Below are 26,030 nucleotides of genomic sequence, written 5' to 3' on the forward strand. Positions count from 1 at the left end.
GATTGAACAACACACTCATGAATGACCAATGGGTAACTTAAGAAATCAAGAAGTAAGTTAGAAATTTAATAGACTCCAATGAAAATGAATGAACAATTTATTTAAAACATTGGGATATAACAAACATATTTCTAAGAAAAAAGTGTCTAATTACGAGTGCTCACATTAAAAAAATCATGAGCTCTAAGTAAGGATTAACCTCAAGGTCACAGAAGAAATAACAAGAAGACAACCCTAAGCACTACATGGCAAGAAATAATAAAGATGAGGGCAGACATGAGTGACATGAAACCTGGAAGCACAATACAAAGAATGAAACAAAAGGATTCTTTGAAAAACATGTCACCAAGTCCTTAGCCAAATTGGCTAAAAAAAGAGGAAAGAATACCAAAATTTATAAAATTCAAGGTAAAGGGGGGATAATACAATAGATTCTGTACTCCCACCAGCAATGAAGGGGTGTTTCCCTTTCTCCACATAAGCTGTCATCGGAGTGCAGACTTGCACAGCCGTTTTGAAAATCAGCATGGCAGTTTCTCAGAAAATTTGAAATCAATCTACCACTTTTAGGCGTATACCCAAAGGAGGCACACTCATACCACAAGGACATTTGCACAACTATGGTCATAGCAGCTTATTCCTAATAGCCAGAACCTGGAAACAACTTAGATTCCCCTCAACTGAAGAACGGATAAAGAAAATGTGGTACATTTACACAATGGAACAGAGTGAAAAAAAAATGACATCTTGAATTTTGCAGGTAAATGGACAGAACTGAAAAAAAAAAACCCATCCTGAATGAGGTAACCCAGACCTAGAAAGACAAATATGCTATGTACTTACTTGTAAGTAGATACTAGACATGAAGCAAAGGATAACCAGCCCCAGTCTATAACCCCAGAGAACCTAGGAAACAAAGAGGACCCTAAGAGAGACATGCATGGATCCACTTAGGAAGGGGAAATAGATATGATCTCCTGAAACTTTCATCCAGTAACTGATGCAAGCAGATGCAGAGATTCACAACTAACCACTGGGCTGAGACCTCAAAGTATAGTCAAAAAGAGGGAGGAGCAATAATGTGAGCAAAGAGGTCAAGACCATGATGGGGAAACCCACAGACCTGAGATAGTGGGAGCTCATGGACTCCTGACTGACAGATGGGGAACCTGCATAGGACAGAACCAGGCCCCCTGAATGCCAGTGACATTGGGTAGCTTGGGAAGTTTGTGGAGCCACTGACTGTGGAACTAGGATGTATCCCTAATGGTGAACTGGCTTTTTGGAGCCCATTTCCTATGGAGAGATACCTTGCTTAGCTTAGACACAGGGTGGGGGTGGGGTTGGTCCTGACTCAATATGGTGATGGGACAGAATTCATTGACTCTGCATGGGAGGCTTTACCCTCTCTGAGGAGCAGATGGGGGTAGGGTGGAATGAGGATAAGGTGGGGGAAGAGGGAAGAGGGGAGAGAGGGGAACTGGGATTAGTTTATAACAATAAATATAAAATAAAATAGATTCTGGGGACTAGTCAGATATCTCAAGAGGTAAATGCTGACAAGCCTGAAAAACCTGAGTTCAATTTCTGGGACCCCCATGGTAAAAGGAAAAAGACGAGTGCTTCAGTTTGTTCTCTGACTTGTGTACACACACGCGTGCACACACACACACACACACACACACACACACACACACAAATGCTTTAGAAGTTAGACCCCAAAGAACTCTAGAAGATCATTAGAGCATACTTTGAAAACTTGTATTCTTTTGTTAGCTTATTTTTGTTTTTTGAGGCAGGGTTTCTCTGTGTAACTATCCTGGCTGTCCTGGAACTCACTATGTAGGCTAGGCTGGCCTCAAACTCAGAGATCTACCTGTCTCTGCCTCTCAAGTGCTGGAACTAAAGGCCTGTACCAATGCCGCCCGGTGACAACCTGAAAATATGGAATAAATTAATACATTCCTATGACTTACCAAATTAAACCAGGAAGCTATAAATAGCACAGAGAGATCTATAACAAGCAATGAGGTTATACCAGCAATAGTCTTTCAACAAAGAAAAACTCAGGACCAGACAGACTCAACACTGAATTCTACCAACAATTTACCAAGGAGCTGACATTAAAGCTACTCAAATTGCTTAATAAAACATGAATGTAAAGAACACTATTAAACTCCTTTTACAAGCTGGTATTAAAATGATATCTAGAGCTAGGCAGTGGTGGCGCACGCCTTTAACCCCAGCACTCGATCTCTGTGAGTTCAAGGCCGGGCTGGACCGACAGCCTCCAAAACAATACAGAGAAACCCTGTCTCATAAAAACCAAAAAAATGATATCTAGAATATGTAGCACACACACACAAAAGAAAACTATAGACAAATTTCTCTGATGAGTTTAAATGCAAAAAATCTCAATAAAACACCTCAAGTCAAGTTTAAGAGCATATTAAGATGTTCTATGACAAGGTGGCTTCATTCTAGGGTACAGGGATTGCTCAAATATATTAGTAAACATAAAACAGTACACAAGTAGACTTAAGAATAGAAATTACACACTGATCTCAGAAAAGACATTTGATAAGTCCCAAACCCCTTCCTTCATGGTAAAAGCCCTGATGAAAGTAGGAATAGAAGGAACACATCTTAATATAATTAAAGACTATAAACAATAACCCCCTAACCAACATTATATTAAATGGGCAAATGCTAATTTTTTTCTCTAAAATTAGTAGGGAGGCAAGACTGTCCACTCACTCCATTCTTAAATACTTCAAGTTTTGCTGGGCAATCCCAGTATTAAGGAGGCATAGGCAGGTGAGTTTGAGGCCAGCCTGATCTATAGAGTTAGGTCTAGGACAGGGTTGTTATACAGAGAAACATTGTCTGAAAAAAACCAAAACCAAAAGCAAAACCAAAAAACTCTTCAAGTCTTAGTAAGACAAGGAAAGAGACATAAATAGGAATGTAAAAATCATGATCTTCTACTTAAAGTATCGTAAAGATCCCAAATGGAAACAACTGTGATAACCACTTTCAAACAAATAGCAAGATACAAAATAAACACACAAAACTAACCAGGTCAGGAACTGGGGATGTAGCTCAGTTGGTTGAGAGCTCACCTAGCCTGCTTGAAGCCCCGTGTTCTATCCCCAGCACTGCAGGAACTGGGTGTGATGGTGCATGCCTGAATTCAGAACTCAGCTCAGGAGGTAGAGGCAGAAGGATCACAAGTACAAGGTCATCTTCAGCTTTCTAGCAAGTGCAAAGTCAACCTGTAATACACGAAACTCTGTCTCAAACCAACAGCGTAATTCATTATTTCCTATATACCATCAGTGAACTTGCCAAGAAAGCAGAATTCCACTCAAATTAGTTTCAAATAAATAACCTAGGGATAAACCTAATCAAGAGGTGAAAGGCCTCTACAATGAAAACTTTCAAACACCAAAGAAGCTGTCAACACTACAAAATCAAAGGACCTCCCATGTTCACATATTGGTAGTGTGAAAATAACTATATGACCAAAAACAATCTAAAGATGCCATACAGTCCTTATAAAAAGTCTAAAAACATTATCATAGAATAATGTATTACAGAAATCCCTAAGTTTATATGGAAACACACACACACACACACACACACACACACACACACACACACACACACACAAACCTCAAAAAGCCACAGAGCCACAGTTACAAAACTAGCATGGCACTGGCACCAAAAACAGACATGTGGATAAATTAACTAGAACAGAGAACTCAGAACATAACTATAACCACCTAACTTTTAACAAGTTATTAAACACACACTGGAGAAAAGACAGCCTCTTTAGCAAATGATGCTATGGAAACAATATGAAGGTCAATTTCTATGTCTCACCCTCTGAAAAAATTAACAATGGATTAAGGATCACATGAGGCCTAAAACTCTCAAACTGCTATAGAAAAACAGGGAGAAGCTTCAAGGTATAGACACAGGCAAGGGCTTTCTTAAAAAGACCCTAATAGCATAAAAACAGCCTAAAATTTGATTAAAAGGATTGCATGAAATTTAAAAGCTGTGCAGCAAAGGAAGCAGTCTGTGGGAGGAAGACAGGTTAAGAAATGGGAAAATCTTTGCCAATTACACATCTGACAGTTAACAGTTGACAATCCATAAAGAATTCAAAACATTAAACATTAAGAAAACCTCAAATACTGAATCAGCAAGTTGGCTAATAAACAAGCAGGAACTTCAGTTACCCAATCGGTAAGGAGGCTAATGACATGAGCAGACACTTCTCAAAAGAATATATTCAAATGGCCAGTGAATATTTGAAAACATGTTCAGCATCCTTAGCTTTCAGGGAAATGCAAGTCAAAGCTGTGTTGAGATCTAACCTCACTCCAGTTAGCAGAATGGCTACCATCAAGAAACTAAATGACAAGTTCTGGTGGGAATGTAGAAAAGAGAACTGTTACCTATCGGGGGCAGGAGCACAAACCTGTGCAGCTACTATGGAAATAAGGATGATGGTTCCAAAACAAAATCTGAAAACTATCATCTAAGCTGTGTATGGTGACTCATGCCCATAACCCTAGCCCTCAAGAGGCTGCGACAAGAGGATCACCATGGGTTTTAGGTAAAACTGGGCAAACATCAACGATATATGTATATACAAATGCCACAATAAAACACACTATTTTATATGCTATCTAAAATAATGTCTATAGGGATGGAGAGATGGCTTAGCAGTTAAGAGCACTGGCTACTCTTCCAGAAGATCTGTGTTCAATTTCCAGCACCCACATGACATCTAATAACTGTGATATCTTCAGCCCAAATTAAATGCCCTTTTTGGCCTCCACAGGCACTGAACGCATGTGGTAGACAGACATAAATGCAGACAAAATGCCCATACACATAAAATAAAAATAAAACCTCAATGTGTGTGCATATGTACGTGTGTATCTTTTGTTATTGTTAAAAGTACTATGACAGTATTATAGCTGTTCATTCTCTGTGTTGTGTTAGTCTTTACACTATTCTGTAACTTCTAACTTTCATACAAATAAATAAGTATATATAATGTATATACATATATACAGATACAAATGTATGTATATGCAATATGAATTATTCAGGTTGGGTTTTTTTGACAACTTGACAAAATCTAGGTTTATCGGAGAAGAATGAAACACATTTGAGAAAATGCTTCCAAGAGGTTGGCCCAAGGCAAGCCTGTGAGACATTTTCTTAATTAGTATTGATTTGTGAAGGCCCAGCTCCATTGTGGGTGGGACCTCTGACCCCCTGAGTTGTGTAAGAAAGCAGGCTGAGCAAGTTTGGAAGTCAGTACTGTTCATCCATGGCCTCTGCTTTAATTCTTGCCTCAAATTCCTGCCTTGGTTTCTCTCAGTAGACTGCAACAGCAGTATTTAAGCCAAATAAGCCCTTTCCTCCCAAGTTGTTTTTGGTTATGGTGTTTTATCACAACAATAGTAACTCTAACTATGACAATGATGAGTAATCCCTACACACTGGCAAAACTGCCTATTTCCATGAGTCACTGGTATAAGAAGGTATTACTGAGGAAATATGGAGCTGCTTCTCCTACATGTTACTGAGCAAACAGAACCAGCTGCAGCAGACAGCCTTGACTTTGGGGTTGGTGACTACCATGCAGCAGGTGGTGTGACCAATAGGTATCTCTAGCCCATCTTTGCAAGGCTTCGGATTGCAAAGACACAGTCCTCATTGCATGAAGCAAGTTAGACTCACTGTCCAAAGACAGAGATGTTTCAATAATACGAAGAACCTTGGGGTTTCAAATAGCCAATCTAAATACAACAAAAGCATAGACTCAAGACATTTCTAAAGAAAGGAGGTTTTTACTGGTTTCATAAATATTTTTAACTCTGATAACAGTAAGTTATGAAGAATTTCTAAAACAAATCATTTTGTTTATAAAATTGGGGAAGATTCATTCATCATGAATCAGCATCCATGTATGTAAAGATATACAATAATGATAATCTTTGAAAACTATCCTTTAGCTGTTGTTAAAGCCCTAGAGAACTTTATTATTGCTATTGAGATTCTTATTACTAATAAACAGCTTCATAACAAGGACAGATAAACTGTAGCATGGTCTTGCCCAAATCCCAATGGGCCCTTCTAGAATAATACTTGAAGGACATAAAGATGACTCCATGGGCACTAATTAGCCTTCATTCACACAATCAATGTCCTTATGACCGCTAATGACTCATGCTAGAAGTTAAGTTCAAATGACAGTAGACAAATGTTGCCGAGTGAGGCAGGGGCAACACCAGTTACTTACTGTCACTAAGGGTCCAGGCGGTGAGATCTTCACTCCACTCCCCCTGGGCTTTGGTGTTGACTCTAGCTCGGACAATGTACTGCTCCCTGGGGTTTAAGTTGTTCAGTAGCACCGAGGTCAGGTTCCCTGGCACTTTGATGTTCTGCTGATCACTTTTTTTTTGCATGGACCTCCTCTCAACTTCGACATAAACTTCATCTTTTGAGATTGGAAATATTGGTTGCCAGGTCAAATTTAGAGTCGTCTGGCTTTTTGGCAGGAGACTGAGACCTCTTGGAGGAGGGAGTCCTAGAAGTCACCAGAAGACGGTTATTTTCATATTGGGTAGAAGTAATGACGGCTCCAGAGGCTATCTGCAAAGAATAACTTTCGCTTCTAGAATAACATAAAACATCTACAAACTACCAAAAAATCACAAGCCAGCAGCCATGATACTTCCCCTCTTAACACAACAGTAAATCTTTGAAATAAATTTTGCATATGCCTTGGGTAGTTTCAATGTAGAAATACAGCCTTCTTGAGAACAACTTGCAACATGAGTAACATTTTCAAGAACCTTAAAAAATGTCTATCTTCTTTGGCCTTAACACCTGACTACCAGGGATTTATCCTGAGGAAATAAATATTCCAAAGGAAGATGAAAATATCTGTGCACGGGGATAGTCATTTCAGCATTGCTTATAATAGTAAATGACTGGTGGAGATCAAATCTCCAAAATTCTTTAATGAAATTATAAAGCCATCCCAAGGGTTGCTATAAATGAGTAAGAACAGGAGCTCAATAAAAAATATGTATAGTGTTATGGGTAATGGAAACTTCCTAGAAGTCAAGTCATCAACTGGAAAGGAGTGCAGAGAGACTGACAGAAATGGACACAGTAGGTTTTGTTATGTTCCCCTTTTGAGAAAGCTATAAATGTCAAGTCACTTCCTCCCAGCAAGGAGAATTTCAAGGCATCACACCTGCTATGGCGAGGGGCTAGTCTTAAGCCCATTCTGATCACATTGCAGTACCAACTACAAACACCTCTTGCCTGGCCACACTTACCCAGGAACCTGGAGTACCAGAGAAGTTGCCAAAAGAAATAATAGGAGGTTTTAGAATTGGAGAGACAGGAGCATCCCACTTTTACTTTGTAATCAGGGCAAATTCATAACCTAAATTCACCTGTAAAATGTAACAGCCAGACTCATCTTCCAGACACAGGAGAATAAATAGGATGATAGTTATGAAGGGATTGGGAAGTCTTAGAAACTATGTCAGTATGTGTTACCTCCTTTCCTTTCCCGATTCATGCCAATGAATAAAGGAAGAATGTCTACTTTCGATTAAACACACAGCAATTGATTTACAGGTTCCAAATAAAAAGTCCCTTCGAAGCATAAAAAGAGTCTTCCTCCTGATCTCAGGACAGGAGTGAACATCATCACCCCTGAGGGACTGATTTGCATAGTGTGAGAACATTTTAGGTTATGACAACACTCTACAAATGGTGGTCACAGCACAGGAATAGACAGAGTGTGCCTGTGATATTAAACTCTTACATGCAATATAGTTTAATAGGACTCATATTCAAAGAAAAATAAGCTGCCCCTCCCTGCTCTTTATGGTGTGACTTAAAAAAAAGAAATTGAAAAGCACTTCAAACTCTTAGCCAAAGGAAGGAAGGCTCCTGAGAGTCTTCCCAGCTCTAAGTGTTTGCAGACAAATGAGGACCGGCAGTTGGACACATGTTTGCTGGGCATTTTGCTAAATGTCTTACTGTCTCTATCACTAGAAATCTAGGAAAATGTAGAGAGGTGATTGACTACTTTTGCTAGCCTCTCGAGTCTGAATCCCTCAGTGGATATATAGACAGCATATAAAGACACAACACAGGCGAGTGTCGGAAAATACTTGTAAATTTCCTCAGCCTTTGCGTTGGGTAGTGGGAAGACCTTCAAACGCGGCCATCTCTACTGTAGCTTCCCTTTGGGGACATAGCTACCCTTCACCCAGCTTTGGCTGTTCTTTTCTCTACAATGAGATCAGAGCATGTCATCCCCCCCCCACACACACACACCAGCCTCTCCACCTCAGTTAAAACAAACAGTTCAACTGCCCGATGAATTGAAAAGCAAACATCAGCAGAATTCACTTGATGGGAAAGGGGAACCTTCAAGAGTTCCCTTTCCACTGCCACCAGAAGTACTTTGAAATATTCCAAGAGGCCTCTGAATGTATCCTGGCTGGAATGTATTCTGAGGACTGGAGGCAGGGTTGCAGGTCTGGGGGAGTTCTTCATATTCTGTCCCATGAATGCTTTCCGTTTGAGTCAGATTGTAACCTTCCTCTTTTTATTCAAGACTGAACTAAGGGAGAATTAACTGCCACTTGCATCTAAGTGTAGTGCAATGCCATAGTGAGGGCCCCCTTCCTCTCGAGTCTAGATACCTTTATTCTCCCTGTAGAATTTGTGCTGTGTTTTTTATTATGATGGGTTGCCACTTCTTGCTGTCACCTTAGAAGTGACTAGGGAGTTTACAGAGAAATGGAGGTCAGAGTCTACAGAAGTATAGGAGGACAGTGGAAGGGATTAAGAAAGTGAGAGGCGGCAGGGATCCTGGGGCTGTAGAGACAAGGTTTAAGGAGCCTGGGGTGAGAGCTGTGCTTGCAAGGACTACGAGCCCCAGTAGTCAGAAGCCCATGGGAGCCACTAAGATAAAGTGTCTAGGAGCCAAATAGTCAAAGCTTGAGAGCTATGTAGCTGCTAGGTGTTGGTACACTAAACTCCGGGCCATTTGCCTCTACCTTAAGGGCCTAGAGCAACAAAAGCCTCTGACTGAGCTTTGGGGCTTGAAGCTAAAGTTTCTGTGTCTGGAAGCTATTGTAGTTTTGTTGGGGAAGTCTTATGTCAATAAAGCACTGTTGGGCCAATAGGAATCTAGATAGGTGGGACTAGGAGTCCAGGAGAACTCTGGGAAGGAGGAACACATAGAGTCGAGATATAACGCCATGGAGTAGGAAGCCCGGAAACTTCTCCGGTAAGAGACATACTTAGATTAACAATTATGGGGTAATTACTTAAGTCAGAGCTAGCCAGTAAGAAACAAGCAAGGCCAACAGCTTCATAATTAATATAGCCTCCTGTGTGTTTATTTGGTACTGATGCGGCTCTAGAACCAGGCTGGCGGGAAGGCTTCTCTCAAAGGAAAAGGTTCCCCTTAACATAGTTTGGATGCCAACTGTCCCCTGGAAAGCTCATGTACTGGAGGCTTGGCTCTCAGAGGCCAGTGCTACTTTTGGACATTCTAAAATACTGAGAAGTAAAACCTAACTTACTGGATATGTGTACTTAGTGTTGGGGAGCCCTGCCCTGTCCTCCACCGTAAGAGGAAGACCCCTCTGCCACAGGCTTCCTTCACCACTATGTTCTGCCTATGCAGACAGAGTGAATGAACAGAGAGCGAACCCTCTGAATCCATGAGCCAAAAACACATCTTTCCTCCCTAAGCTGTCATCCTGGGAATTTGCTCTGAGTGACGAGGAGGAAGCTAACAAAGAGCTGAAAAGTTATGACCTGCTCTATAAAGTAAGTACACAGAACTTGTAACTATAAAGCACTCACCAGGAGAAAGAATGATTAAACCCGGGAAGAGTCAAAGGACAGGAAGAGACTATTACAGAGGTCACTCTAGTGTTTCAGAGGAGCGCAGCAGGCAGCAAGAAGTTGGAATGCAGGTTAGTATCAAGGAGTATGCACACACCAAGAGCTCCTCCATTCACACAGTGCAAGGCCAGTACATAATGCATAACAGCAGTTAATCAAGAAATGGTCTACAGGTGTGACTTGCACCTGTAACCAGCACGGAGAGACTGAAGCTTGAGAATTACCTCAGCATCGGCTATATTGCGAATTCCAAGCCTGGATTGTAGAGTGAAGCCCCATCGAGAGAGAGAGAAAGAGGGGGGCGAGGAGAGAGAGAGAGAAAAACCCTAACTTTTGAACCACACCCTTGCTTTAAACTTAATGGATCAAAAATTCAGGGTGGGTGGGTACTGGAGAGACTGTTCAGTGGTTAAGAGCACTGGCTTTTCTTCCAGAGGAGCCAAACTAGATCTCCAGAACCCACGTGGTGGTTCACAACAGGCTGTAACTCCAGTCCCAGGGGATCTGATGCTTCTGGCCTCCACAGACACTGTGTACAACACAGACATGCATGCAGGCAAAACACCCATACACACAAAATAATAAAATAAAAATTTTAAAGATTCTGGGAGTAAGATCCAGCAAAATTTTTTAATAAACTCTTCAGGTGATTCTGATAGATTCTACTGTTAGAGCCACTGATTTAGCAACACCGAAAGAAACAGCTTGCTGTAGAAACCAAGGCTGATAGGAAGCAGGGCTGGGGGAGGCGGTGGTGGAGCAGAGGAGGACTGTTCTCCAGACAAAAGCTTTTCCTTCTATTTGATGTTTGAACTATGGGCATGGATGGATTACTTTGAAAAATAGAAATTATTTTTTAAAAAATAAATAAACTTGAATTTCTGAAGCGTGTTTGGGGCTTCTGGAAGCCTGGTATGGCCCCTTGGGATGGAAACAGGAAGCTGGGGGTGATATACAGAAGTCAAGGCTCGACGCGGCGGCTGCTAAGTAAATCTCAAGTCCTCAGAGGTGGCCTTGCCTTCCTGAAGGCTCATCTGCTTCCTCCTCTGTCCCCCTGGATGGCCACAGTCCCCCTCCCCCAGGGAGACAGAGCAGCAGTCCAGTCCAAATAAAGGATCTGTTTGGCTTGAAGTTTCCAGTCTTCCTGTCACTTTCCCACCCATCCCACAGCAAACTCCTTCCACCTCCATCCCCACCCACCCTCTTGCCCGACACCACCCTTCCTGGTCTTCCTTCCTCTTTCCCCTTCCTCCCGCTCCCACCCAGCTCAGGAATAAATGTCTGCTGGCTTCAACTGACCAACAGACGCCGTTGTGAATCGCCTCACAGGTCCAGGATGCCCTTCTCCACCTTCCCCAGGACGGGCCAGCTGCACACACAGCTCGTAGTCAGTCTGAGGCTCCAAGTAGTTGAGTGTGACAATCTCATTCATCACTGGGAGGAGAGAAAGTCCAGAAAGCTTCCATTGGCATCCCACTATATTCCTTAAACCAGAGTGGCTGCTATTGCAAAGGGAACTAAATTAGGTTTTCAAAAAGCAGTGTCTTGGTGAAACAAAGAGGCAATTTTCATCTTCACAGAGGAACAGTTTCCAATGTAAGGGAAACTAGTCCTCTGAATGGGTATGTCCAGGTTTTGTGTATATGTTAACATACACATATTTCTAAGCCATGTGTGTTTCTGCTCTAGTGTTTTTGCATTTTCAATTGCAAAATTAAACCTCACAGATCTACCACACAGGATGGCAGACTTGGGAGGCTCAATTAGCATAATATAAAATCATGTTGTTTTCACTATTTTCAAGGACACTGATTGTAATCAAGTAATCAAGCCATCAAGAGAAAAAAGAACCAGAAGGCTTTTGTTTAATGTTACCAGACAATGGGTCTCCAATAGTCATATCCTCACAACGAAGGGTTCTAGAGCCTCTTAAAAACAGTTTCCACAAATAGCTGGCCTGTGCTTTTTCTGTTAGTCAACTCGTTTTGTCAGTTTCTTTATCTCTTTTCTTTATCTCTGCCTTGTTATGGATATAACAAAGTTCAATTTCTGACTTACCTTAGATAAACTGCCAGTGGGTAAGAAGAAAGTGAAGTATGTTTAATCGTTCTTAGGAGATCATTTTTATTATTAAACCATCTCTCTCTCTCTCTCTCTCTCTCTCTCTCTCTCTCTCTCTCTCTCTCTCTCTCTCACACACACACACACACACACACACACACACCAGCTATTGATGTTGGAAACAGAAAAGACACAAAACAACCTTAGGTCATTGAGATTCCAGATGTGGGCTGGCTGACTCTACAACGGAATCTGAAGAGCTCAGTAATAAATAATGCTGTCACTTTGTTCAGTGGATCAAGCTCAGATGAATTATTGAGTCAAACCCCTCCTTTTCTTATAATATTTTTAGTTTTCCTTGTTTATTTTTGTGTGTTTGTAAGTACAGCATGTGGGTGCCTGGTGCCCATGGAGGTCAGAATGCATCCAATCCCCTGGGACTGGAGTTACACACAGATCATAGGAGTGTTGGGGATTGAACCAGGTCTTCTATCTGCATCAGCAAAAGTGTTCTTTACCACTGGGCAAACTATCTGGCCCTCTTTCTCTCATTTTCTTTAACATTAGGCATACTTTGACTAAATTAAAAGTGGAAGCATCCACATTGTCCACCAGCAGAGTAATGATGGGTCTGACTAAATTAACAGTGGAAGCATCCACATTGTCCACCAGCAGAGTAATGATGGGTCTGTCTGCAAGATGGTCCAGTCATAAGAGCAGGAGCAACTGGAAACTCTATTTCTAACTTAAGTTTTCTTTAAAAAATATGGTTTTACAGTTTCACAGAACAAATAAAACTAATATGTTTTTAAGGTACATTTACCTTTTTCATGAAATTCATAATCTTTTGTCTCAGTTTGCTGCATTCTTTTTTTTTCTTCCAGAAACTCTCATTGCCACACCCCCCTTTTTCCCTATCCCAAGTGCAATCCTGCCTGCCACAGACTAAACTTTTCCAGGTTCAAATTTTTATACAACCCTCTGTGTTAGGAGTATTTGGGATGAAACAAGGTGGGAAACAAGAAGGGAGAAAATCTAGCACAGCAGAAATAATTGCTCTCAAGATTTAGGCAGATTAAGGGCTTCTACTTTTCCAACAGGGTCCTGGACCTTCCTGTTCCTATGGTAGCAACCCACACATGGGCAGGCATGATAGAGTTCTAAAATTACCATGGGGGGTTCAGAATCCTGAAAAGGAATGCTGATACAGATTGTAGCCCACGGTATGGCTATGTCTGTGTCCCAAGTGCTCAGTAGCATTCAGAAAGTCATTTCTGGAACTTTCATGGCCTCTACGTGTACCAAACGATTCTTAAATGCAGCATGGGGTGAATGCTGATAGAAAGAGATTTTGATATATAGGGGAAATCTTTTTCCTGGTACTAGACCTTCTGATGGTACCTGTTGTGTCCCAACCTTACCTTGAATATGTCTCCAGGCCTCATAATGATTAACAGGTTTGTAGAGAAGTTTCTTGGATTTGATTGGTCCATCCCCAAAGTAAGGCTCAGAGCTGATGTTGATGATGGCAAAGTTGTGTCCAGTGTCAATCACATTTGGGGCATGCAGGGGCTTTGGAAGAACTGAACAAAATTTTAGCATTCTTGAGTTTTAGGGGTTTGCTATTGTGGGTAAGTGGGGGGAAAGAGGAGTTGCTTTTTGGAGTTCCCTGCTGGCATTTAATCTCATAGGTAACTCTCTGAGAGCTCTGATATGATTCTGTCTCCTTATTGTTATCTACACTCAAAAGTGATTCTTTAAAATAGCCCATGGCCATAACCCATCAGTGGGTTCTGATTACGTGAAGGCTTAAAATCTAAAATTTGTGCTATGACCCAGCAGGCCCTATCATTGCTTCAAGAACACACCCTGGCTACATGAGTTAAACTTACCTTTGACAGAAATGTTGAAAGGCTTTTCCACCATCCCAGCCACTGTGTTTACACTGCAGACCCAAACTCCTGAGTCGGAAGGGAAGATCTGGTGGATGGTGAATATGGCCATTGAGAAATGATCTGTGTGGTTGAAGTCACTTGGCTAGAATAGTCAAACACAGAAAAACATATTAAAACGTCTTGGGGTACTTAAACACAAAGGTCCATAACACACACTCCAGCTCATTGTTTAGTAGGAAGTTTTCTAGGAGAGACTGAGGAGCCAAGTACAATGCTAATATAATCACTGGCTTGTTTCCAAAGCTATTGTAGCAGCCCTGAAAGTTTATACTGGACTGGTGCCCTCCCAGATCCTGCTGTTGTATTTGTGTTTGGAAGTGTGGAATAAACACTTACCAGCAAGGAGTTTAAGTCTTTTAAAACTGCTCTGGGTAGCAATTTTTTTCCTTCTCTGGTCTAATACAGAGATGGCAGGATGGAAGGACAAAGTAGCTTCCTGCATATTTGAGGAGCTGCTGGATATGGAGCAATGGGAAAAGGCACATGGATCTAATGACACATGGCTCTCTATTCCTCACTTCCTCAGTTACCCATCCAGTTCCCTATTGTGTAAACATGAGGCAGGCAATGCTGAAACGTTCTGGGTAGAACACCAAGAAAACAGCTGAATTAGATGGTCCAGCAATGGTCTCTTCATAGTGCAATAAACCCAAAGATCTCTTCACTCACCAAATTCACCTCATGGAAGCTGAGGGATTCAGGTGAAAGAAACAAGTTGTTTTAGCATGAACATATGAAAAGGTATACTGTGAAAGGTGGAAAGTAAACTTGGAATTCAACCAACTCCAAACAGCATAGTGTGGAAAGAGATGTCTCCCACTTGGGTGGGGGAATTAAGCTCATGTCTTAGATGAGCTACTGCCAGGCACATCACAGAGAAACCTAGTGTCAGGAAGAGCCTCTTGGCCTCTGTCCCTAAATTGTTGGACCTATGTTTACCAAGTACTGTCTCTATCACCCAACCTCCAGGCCATAACAAGGAGCAAGATTCCATCTACTGACAAGCAGGGGAAATAACTGAGCATAGGACCTTGCCTTGGCACTCAATGCTAAACAGTGAGACCAGGCACTAGATGGGTTCCAAATCCCCATCAGCTGAGACCTGTGCTTAAGAACAGAGCTCCCTGACTTGGCACCAAGGAGGATTGTATATCATCTAGTGAAAGAGACTTATATTTCAGTTTCATCATTTACAGCCAGAGTATGAGCCTCAAACATATCCTCAGCACTGTGCAGACACTTGGAGTTGTGCCAGTCTGAAGCTGGTCCAACTGAGCATCTGCCGGAGTAGCCAAGGGACTCCCTCCACCATCCCTCCCTTGACCTTCGTCAGAATATTATACAGTGAGAATCCTCCCATTGGAGACAGAATAAGAAAGTGAGAAAAGAGTTGTGGCTTGGAAACCAAAAAAGGGGCCTGTCCTCAGGCTACTGGCTGCAAATGAAGTCCCCAGGTTTATACTGTTAGTCAGGTGGGGATCCATGGTTCCAGTTATTTGGAATTCTCTTTTGGCCAGTATCAACTCTTACTGGTTGCAATGGTCTATGAATGCACCTTAGCAGCAGATATTCCACAGAAAAGTGTGCCTTGGTCCCACCCCTATGATTTACAGGTCTTAGATGGCTCTGGGCTCTAAGGGTGACCAAGCATTGCAGCATTGGTGGCTACAAAACAACCTAACATACTTCTCTCCCAGCCAAGGAATCACAACATAGACTATGCACTAAGAAGGAAAAAAAGAGAGATGTAGATGCCAAGTCATTATATAAAATAATAGGGCTGCCACAGTAAAGCCCAGAACCATGGAGAATTCTTTGTTAACCCAAGCCCAGAAGGACAAACTCCACATGTTCTCTGTCATATGTGAGCCTTAGCTTCAACTCCTTAGTTCTGTTTGCTTTATATGGAGACTGTATGGAAGTCAGGAAACGAAGAAGAGGAGGGAGATAGTAGAACACAGGAAAAAGGGAAAGAGAGAGTAACTGCCAAGTGGTAAGATTTAAGCAGGAAGGGAGGTGGGAGGATTAGAGAAATGAGGCTTCAGGGAGGGAGAGGTTAAACTAGGAATAAAGGGAGTATAAAAAACCATATAGGAGATGTTGTTTTATTGAAACACACACACACACACACACACACACACACAAATTCAAACACAATTGAAAGAAGTTGCCCTGCATGCCTGGACACTGCTGCCTCTGAAAACATCAGAGTATGAGACACTGCCACAGGAGTGGCCCTGGGAGGCATCAGAGACTCCCAGACAACACAGGTCTTGTCAATCTTCTTGGCTGCCAACCAGACTGGAGGGATCAGGTCATACTATGAAGACATCGCACAGCTTGGTTATAAGACACAGCACTCGGGAGGCAGAGGCAGGCGGATCTCTGTAAGTTCGAGACCAGCCTGGACTACCAAGCGAGTTCCAGGACAGCCTCCAAAGCCACAGAGAAGCCCTGTCTCGAAAAAACCAAAAAAAAAAAAAAAAAAGACACAGACTGAACAGGCCAACACTGAGCTGGAAACTTCCTCCATACTGCCTAGCATTCAAATCACTGGAGGGTGCTACATGGGCTGCTGGAGGTATGGGGCAGAGCATCATTGGCCTTGCCCAGACCTGAGTCCTGTGAAACAAGTCCAAACTATCAGCCAAGATATGTACATGTGTACAGATGTGGCTTCTCCACGTTAGTGTTCTTCTCTCCCTATTGCTTTTCTTAGCTACAAAAAAAAAAATAGAAAAGATAGAGGGAGATCTATAACGAAGCTGGATAAAAGTAACAAAATAGTCAAAGGGACTGCTCTGTGTTAGGTCTTCTGGAGACGATGATGAAATGGGAGCACATCATTGAAACTTAGGGCAAGACAGTGGTGGAAAGAGTATACGGTAAGCCCTCGGTCTGCAAGAGGTAAGGTTTGCTGGTGAACTTCCTAAAGCCAGGGGGCATCCCTGAAGGAAAGCAAATGGGAAAGCTAAGCATCAGCGTCCAGCTAGAAACCCAGTCTACTGCCCAGCAGAGACCTGCAGAAGCTGCTTCTCACACACTGACCTGCAGGACCAGAAGAGACCTGCAGGAGGCTGGAAGACTAGCAGGAAGGGACCTACAACCTCCTTCCCACTCTCCCTTGCTCCTCCCACTCACAGTACTGCCTGGAACCTGCTAGAACCAGAAGAATCAGAGAACTTCACCTTTCCACTCAGGGCAGCTATACCAACGATTCACTCTGGACAGGTTCTTTTTGTTTCTTATTTCCCATTATTTAGTTTCCACTCATTTAGGTTTCAGGACTGTGTTTGTTCCTCCACACAGTATACTCTTTGACATTCTTCATTATTCCCTTCAATAACACCTCAAAGCGCCCCCTCCTTATTCCTATGATTGTTCCTCTTTCATCCTTATCCTTATTTTATTTCTCAATTACAACTTTCTATAGCTTTAAGAATGTGTAAATTCTGCAGGTCCTGACAATATCTTTCCCCTCCTAGCTGCTTTATCAACTTGATTATCTTTTCCTTTCAAAGTCAATCTAGTTGACTTCTCCTTATCTTTGACACACCATCCTACTCTTGCTGTTATTAACTGAAATTCAAATATACTCATGTTAATCTTGGTTGTGTATCCTCCAACAATTATTAGAGTAAAAGTGAGTTCCAGGGCAGCCTCTGAAACAATACAGAGAAACCCTGTCTCAGAAAAAAAAAACGGGGGGGGGCAGCTATTGTAAATTGGCTAGTACATTTGCGTAGTGGAATTATCCAGGAGCTATGGTTTTTCTCATAGTTAATAACCTATTCAGGGAACAATCTGGAGTTTAAAACAAATACCCCAAAGAGCTATTTTCTATACCTCACTTTTATGACATCTAAATACCACTTGGACATTATTATAAAGATTTAAAGTAAAAAAAAAAAATACAGCTGCTTAAAAAATAAGTCAAGCAACAAAATAAGACAAATGTGTAAACCATAACATAGCATAATATAAGAAACATGAAAATTAAGACAATGTAACTTCTGTAAAATACAAGATCACTAACCCTCCAACAATTGCCATCAAGTGAGAGTGAGCTATGAAATCCCAGATATAGAACTCAAAATAATGATTATAAATACATTCAAAGACATAAACCATCAGTTGTTGAAATGGGTGATTGAATGAAATGTCAATGACTGGTATGAAAGAGACATTAAAACAAAGAGATAGGAAAATGCTGTAAAATTCTGAAAATGAAATCATAGTCAAATAAAAACTCTGTAGAAAGTCTCAGATATGGCCTGATACAAGGAGTGGACACAATATCTAAAATTGAAGGAAGGAGAACTGTAATAATCAAACAAGGACAAAGATAAATTAATAAGAAGGCAAAACCAGGAATTCCAATACATTCTGGAAAGGACAAATCTCTGGGTTAAAGACATGAAACAAAAATCTCATTCTAAAGGCATAAAAAACATTTTCAAAAGAATTATAACAGAATAATTGCCAGAGCTAGGGAAAGAGATGCCAATTCAGACAGGAGTCATTTAGGAACCATGTTGTGGTGATATATTGCTTATGATTTAATAAAGCTTGCCTGGAGATCAGAATGCAAAGCTAGCCACACTAGTTAGCCATAAACACCAAGCAGTGGTGGCATGCAACTTTAATCCTAAGACTCAGGAGACAGCGGCAAATGGATCTCCGTGAGTCCAAGACCATTCTGGGCTACATTACAGTGAAAATATCCTAGATGTTCCTCAACAGAAGAACAAATAAAGAAAATGTGGGGCATTTACACAATGAATATTACTCAGCTAGCAAAAAAATAAATAAAATGAAATTCACAGGTAAATGGACGGAGCTAGAAAAAAAAAAAAACACCCTGAGTAAGTTAACCCAGACCCCAAAAGGCAAATGTGGTCTGTATTCTCTTATATGTAAATGCTAGCTATTAAATCTTCCATAAGAAGGCTATAATCCATATAACCACAGATACTGGTTATAGAATAAAGGACTAGAAGGGAGGTAAGAAACCCCTAAAGTAGGGGAAATAGCATATATAGTTATGGAGAGATGGGTAGGTGATTGGAATTGGAGGATTAAATAAGGAGAGGTAAAGGCTATTTTAGGGATCATGTAGAAAACTACTACAGTAAAAGATCGTTAAAACATATACATGCAAGAAAACCTTTGAATGGAATCACCAAATAGTGGGAGAGACAAAGGGCCAACTAGATATCTCTTGTCACCAAGTGAAACCAGTGTCAGGATTAGGCTACATTTAATCCAGTTGTTGGACAAAGAGGTCTTGTGGAAAACTCCCAGACAGCCCAGGCTATTGTTATGGTTATTTGTTGCTCTCCACAAGTAAGGTCCTATTAATGAAGACAATACCTATATTACTCATTGAACACCAAGATGTCAAGCTGGTACCTACCTAGGGCCTTCACCCCTATTGATGAATCTTTATGGTACTAGAAAATACTCTGCACACTACCAGAAAAGAAAGGTAAACACCAGCCCAGCTACAAGCCCTGCAATCTACAATGGTGACTTATCTGCATGAGATGCTAGCCAATAGTGGAAGAGTAACTATCTGATTGTATTTAAGGCCCACTCCATGAGATAAAACCCATACCAAACACTGCTCAGGTAGCCATGAACCTAAGACTAGAGAGGCTTGAGATGGATGTCCATACACAGAGAGTGAGGCAGTGTGTGTGTGTGTGTGAGAGAGAGAGAGAGAGAGAGAGAGAGAGAGAGAGAGAGAGAGAGAGAGAGAGAGAGAGAGAGAGAGAGAGAGAGAGAACCAAATACGACTGTTCGGCTAGCAATAAAATGACTCCTAACAACATTCTGTACACCTGTATATCAGTGTCTCCGCTCAACCAACATCAGATCCTCCTACAGCAGATGGAAGAAATACAGAGACTCACAGCCGGACAATGTGCAGAGAGTGAGAAACCTTGGAACACTCAGTTCTAAATGCAATGTCTTCATCAACACCCTCACTTCAGGGCCCAGGAAGCTATGTGGAAGAGAAGGCAAAAAGTTCGTAAGATCAAGTGGGGATGAAAGACACCAAGTCAACGACTGTCTTCCAGGCACAACAGGACCAATGCACACATGAACTCACAGGTGCTGTGACAGCACACACAAGACCTGCACAGGTCCAAGACAAATGGGTCCCAATGCTGAGAGGGGACTAAACTAGAAGCTACCTCCAATAGACAACCACTTTCAAAGGAAAAATTCGTTTTCTCCAATGGAATCTCACTGAATATACAAACCACACTTAAGGGATGCCCTGTGACCAACAGTAGAAGGCCAAGACAAATTGAACTCAATGATATTTTTTGGAAAAGTTTTGGTCATAATGCTTTTTTGTTGTTTTTAACCTTACTTGTCTGTTGCCTATTTATTGTGGTTTCTGATTTTGTGTTTTTTGTGGGTTTTATGTGAACACATGTGTGGGGAAGTATGTGTTTCTCGTGTTTTTTCTTCTTTTGTTTCCTTTTGCTTTGTTTTATTTTGGTTTGTTTGTTGGCTTGTTTGTTTTCTAAGGACAGAGGGAGAAAGAAAGCATGGAGTTGGATGAGTGGGGAGGTGGAGAGAACTGGAAGGAGGTAATGGAGGGGAAATCATTATCAGAATACATTGTATGAAAAAACTTTATCTTCAATTAAAAAAAATCCTGGTTTCTGGGATGGGTATATAGCATTGATAGAGACCATCCTTAGCCTCAGGCCTTAATACTACAACAAAATCTGTGACATGGTGTCACAGGAATGTTGCTGATTCATGGGTTTCAATAACCCTGTGTGGCCCTTAGGCCACGTTGCTCTTCTTGATACAGGATTTAGGAACACGAGATAACGTGACCACAGGGTCTTGCATGACCTGACCTGTACACAGTTCACCACACACAGTTGGATGATTTGTAGGCCGGGGGCTATCCTTAACACTCAGGTTCAACCACCCCACTGTGATGGCAAATTCCCAACCTGACACTGCAGCATTGCCCATACAGTTCTACATCCTCATGGCATTTTATCACAGCTATCAACACATCAGCCAGGGAGGGGTTAAGCCCCGGAGTGAAATCCAGCTTTCAGAGACAGGTTGCTGTGTCAAAACCATCTTATAGTGCAAAGCAGGCACACTGAAGAATGGCTCTTACTTGAAGCACTGTCCCATCTGGCTTCACCAGGGTCATTTCTTCATTGGTAGGTAGTGGCCAGCCAGAGGCTTTGCAGATGGGGTTAAATTTTCCACTGTTTACTTCTATGTGATCTGGCAAATCCTCAATCTGTGGAGTCATCCTTGGCCGGCCTAAATTAAAAAAAAAAAATTAGAACCATGTTGTCTCATCTTCAATGTAACGTGATCACTGCTCTAGCAACCACTCACTGCAGTTGAGTTAATTTTGACAAGATTTGCAATCACCTGGGAAACGGGCCTATGAGCATGTCTACAAGAGATCATCTGGAATAGGCTGAGGCAGAAAGAGCAGAACAGTCTCTGTTAGGGATCGTAAGCTAGAGAGAACAAACCGAGCACTACCATCCCCCACATATTAACTCTGGGTTCAATGCAGCCATCTTCTTCAACTCCTGCTTCCATGACCACCCCACCACCATGGGGACATACCCCAAACTTTGAGCCAAAATAAAACCTCTTTTTCTTTAAGTTGCCTTTGCCAGAGTATTTTATCACAGCACCAGGGAAAGAAACAAAGACCTGCTCTGTTCAAGAGCTTTACAACTATCTTGTTTTATCATTGCACAGTAAACTTGGGGAGACCTTTGTCATCTCCACTTTAAAGAAAGGGACTGAATCTCAAAACCTAGACCCAAGCTCAGGTCGTCCTGCGCATTCTTCTTCCATGGGACTGTGCTCCCTTGGTGGACTTAGAAGGAAGGGAAGCGTCTCAATGTAAAATGTTCATCATCTCCACACACTTTCCCAGACCTAGCTTTTAGCCCCCATCTTGCTTTTCAAAGTATACATTACTAAATTAATAAATAAATAGACAGACCCTGGACTCAGGAAAGGAGCCTCAGTGGAGAGGTATGGGGGCTCTTTCTTTGGTTGGGAAGTCTGTAAGTGATATATCAATAATAAGAATGGAATGATTTAAATGATGTACAATTGCATCACAAAAGCAGCATGAGATTAATACCCCCAAAGCAATCTCTAGTCAGTCAAATAAAAAATGGTGCTGATGATACTGAATGAGGAAAAGAATTCCCTGGTACTAACTAAAGCAATGGTATCAGGACCCCATATGCCGACTACCTGTACCATGGAGAATTAATTAACTTTTAATTGAAGTAAGGGGTCTTTGATAGGAAAAAAGTTTATCCTAATTAAGTATAGCAATGGATAACATCATTGGATTGTGGTTTAACAATGTCCATAAAAGCTAGGTGTCATTGACCTTCAGTGTGCAGTGTTTTGAGGTGGTGGAAGCTTTCCTAGGTGAGACCTCTACATAAGACAACCAGGTCACTGAGGTCATGCCCTCAAACTACCAGGTTACTGGAGTCATGCCCTCAACAACCAGGTCACTGAGGTCATGCCCTCAAACTACCAGGTTACTGGAGTCATGCCCTCAACTACCAGGTCACTGGGGTCATACCCTCAACAACCAGGTCCCTGAGGTCATACCCTCAACAACCAGGTCACTGGGGTCATGCCCTCAACAACCAGGTCACTGGGGTTATGCCCTCAGTTCTTACAGGAGCACAGTTAGTTCACTCAAAAGTAGATTAGCACAAAAATAGTAAGTCTGGTCCTTGAATTCCTCTGGCTACCTGTTATACCCAAAAAAGCCTTGGTAAATGAGTGAAGCATCTGCTTCATCCTCACTTTTTCCAAGTAGTCTTTGTCCAAGTCTCTCCAAAGAAATTGTTACCCATTGTTCAGACACAGGACAAGTCTGGTCCTCCAGGAGGGATCAGAAGAGGCTGCTGAAGATCTCAGCAAGTATTTGGTTTATTCAGAGTAGAGAGAAATGAAGGTAGAATGAGGATCCTGTGGTGGTTTGAATGAGAATGACGCCCATGGGCTCAGGTGTTTAAATATTTAGTCCCAGTTGGTGGAATTATTTCAGAAGGATTAGACAATATGGCCTTGTTGGAGATGCATCACTGGTGATGGTTTTGAAGTTTTAAAAACCTCTGGGTCATCTTCAGTGTGTATTCTGTTTCTTGCTTGCTTGCTCTCTCTCTCTTTCTCTCTCTGTGTTTCTCTCTGTCTCTGTGTGTCTCTGTCTCTCTCTGTGTTTATCTGTCTCTGCCTCTCTATCTCTGTCTCTGTCTGCCTCGATATCTCTGCCTCCTGCTTGTGGATCAAGACGTGAGCTCTCCACTGCTACTCCAACTACCTACAACCAAGCCTTCACTCTGCCATAAGAGATTCTAGTCCTCTGGAAACATAAACTAAATTAAACTTCTTTTATAAGGTGTCTTGGTCATGGTGCCTTTTCACAGCAATAGAGAAGAAACTAATACAAATCCTTAGAAAGAATTAGAATGGTGTTTCCTATTGTGGTGTGTGTGTGTGTGTGTGTGTGTGTGTGTGTGTGTGTGTGTGTGTGTGTAGAAATAGGCAGAGGATGTTAGGATGCCAGGGCAAGGATTACACCCATTGGGCTCTCCTCAGACAAGCTGAATATAACCCTGACCACAGTGTTACCTTGCTTTACCTTCTTTCTCACACTGCAGCCCTTGCCATCCTTGAGAGCAGAGGCATCCTTGGAACCGATCACACCTCTCTGCGTTGGTACAACGGCACCTGAGCTTACAGTCTGGTCCATAGTAGCCAGGTGGGCATGCTGGAAACAAAGATGTCATAAACCAGTGTTAATATAGAGGAAGGGAGAGAAACTACAGCTCTAAATGGCTAGTTTTGTTTCCTTCCACACTATCAATTTTGCTGACTTGTATACGGTAGTAGTCACTTCTGAGATTTACTGAGATTTAAAAGCTTAGTAGTTTTACTTCTAGAAAATTTCCTACAAGGACACGCTTCCAAACACAATATTTAGAAAATGATTACTTGAAATCAATGAAGAAGGTGTGTGGGCAGAGGAAACCAAGGGACTTGTAAAGGAAGATAAGAATGGTGGGCTTTTCGTTTTTCAGCTTTTTGCTTAACTGTTGGGTACAACTGACACCATTTGAGAGGATCACACACACACACACACACACACATACACACACCTGTTGTCTCATTGGCTTGACAAATTGGAGGAGAGAGAAATCAGTAGCTGAAGAGAGAAGGGAAATCAGAAACAGTGAGTTGAAAAAAAACTCAGCTCTTTGAGTAATCCTTGAACTACACATGCTCAGCATATGGAGAGAAGTCCAGATAAACATGAAAGAACTAAACAGAGTTTGACCTGATGACTAAGAGTCACAGCCTGTAGCTTGAGTCCTACCAGGTTAATCGCCTACTAAAATAAAACAAAACAAATGACTATTCCCTTAAGGGACATGCCATACTCCAGAATCTCCACAATGCAGCATTAGGTGCTCATGGTAAAATTTCAAATTATGCAGGGAGGAGAGGGAGAGGGAGCTGGGATTGACATGTAAAACAAGCTTGTTTCTAACTTAAGTAAAAATAAATAAACAAATATTCAAATTACTCAACATAAGAAGCAATAGAGAACTGTGTTCAATTTAAAAAGAAAAGAAAAACTCAGTAGCAGCTAATTGCAAGGACCTAATATTAGAAATAGAAGACAAAATTTTTAAATCAAATATAAATAATTATGTTCAGTGAGGTCAAAAAAAGCATATGCACAACAATGAGAAATCTCAGCAGAGAAATATAAAAATATTCCCCCCCAAAAAATCTACAATGGGAAAACTTCAGTGATTAATAATTTCAAGTGTCAACTTGAGATCTACAACACCTGGGGGATGAGCCTTCTGGGCATGCCTGTGAGGGAATTGTTGATAAGGACAATTGAGGGATGAAGACTTGCCAGTTGCCCGTGGCCCCATCCTAGGAGCTGAGATCCTAGGCTACATAAAAAGGAGTAGGTGAGCTGGACCAAGGCATCATGACTTTCTGACTGTAGATGCTGTGTGACCCACTGATGCAAGTTCCTGCTACCTTGATGTCCCAACCACATGGAATGCTCTCTTGAATTATAAGCCAGAACAAACTCTATTTCTTACATTGTTTTTCTTAGGGTATTTTTTTAACAGCAATAGAAAAGAAACTAAGACAACTTCCGTATCTAAACTACAAGACACACTATATGAACACAGAAACAGAGTGGAGATGAAAGAAGAAAACATCAAATTAAAGCTATACCCACAAATGTTCAACCTGAAGAAAAGGAAGAAAGGGATGGAAACAATTACCATATGATACAGAAATTCTACACCTGGACAATAAAACACATGTGTGTGTGTGTGTGTGTGTGTGTGTGTGTGTGTGTGTGTGTGTGTACCTATGAGAGAGAGAGAAAGAATCATAAAGGAATGAAAATCTGTGACTATTTTTGATGACATGGATGCATCTAGAGCACATTACCTAAGCTGAATAAACCACCAGAGAAGAACAGATATTTTATGCACTTTCTTGTGGATGGAATCTAGAAAAAAAACAGAAGCATGGGACAGTGGTTTCCAAGGATTAGTGGGAGGCATGGGAAGATGTTAGTCAAGGGTACAAAGTTTCAGTTGTGCTGTTTAAGGACCTTCTTAGAGGTGTAGTGTTGCGAGTGCAGACAGATATACAGTATTGTGTAGTTCAACTTTGGTGAGCACAGATCAAGGGTTCTCATACACACAAAGAGAAGTCTGAGATAATGGATTAGTTAATGAATTTGGCAGTGGTTGGTGATATACTGTTTATGATCTAATAAAGCCACTGAAGATCAGAATGCAAAGCTAGCCACAGCCACGGAAGTCGGGCAGTGGTAGCACACACCTTTAATCCCAAGACTGAGGAGACAGAGGCAGATGGATCTCTGTGAGCTCAGGGCTAAATGAGAGTGAATCAATCTAAAAGAGAAACAGAGCTCACACCTTTAAT

General features: G+C 41.6%; 1 protein-coding gene across 3 annotated transcripts in view; it reads right to left on the reverse strand.

The window, feature by feature from the left end:
• The window catches only part of Tek (TEK receptor tyrosine kinase), a 102,647-nt gene that overhangs the window by 30,301 nt on the left and 46,316 nt on the right, over positions 1-26,030 (reverse strand). For 2 of the 3 annotated variants that reach the window (XM_040757155.1, XM_040757154.1), the window contains exons 7-12: positions 23,683-23,811; positions 21,154-21,305; positions 13,932-14,076; positions 13,461-13,622; positions 11,278-11,412; positions 6,329-6,616 (exon numbers count right to left, since the gene is read on the reverse strand). In XM_040757155.1, coding sequence (XP_040613089.1) covers positions 6,329-6,616; positions 11,278-11,412; positions 13,461-13,622; positions 13,932-14,076; positions 21,154-21,305; positions 23,683-23,811 — 1,011 coding nt within the window. The remainder of the gene's footprint in view (positions 1-6,328; positions 6,617-11,277; positions 11,413-13,460; positions 13,623-13,931; positions 14,077-21,153; positions 21,306-23,682; positions 23,812-26,030) is intronic. The other variant, XM_040757156.1, reaches the window with a different exon arrangement.

This window comes from Mesocricetus auratus, unplaced genomic scaffold (assembly GCF_017639785.1).
Source record: "Mesocricetus auratus isolate SY011 unplaced genomic scaffold, BCM_Maur_2.0 Super-Scaffold_100014, whole genome shotgun sequence".
Lineage (NCBI taxonomy): Eukaryota > Metazoa > Chordata > Mammalia > Rodentia > Cricetidae > Mesocricetus > Mesocricetus auratus.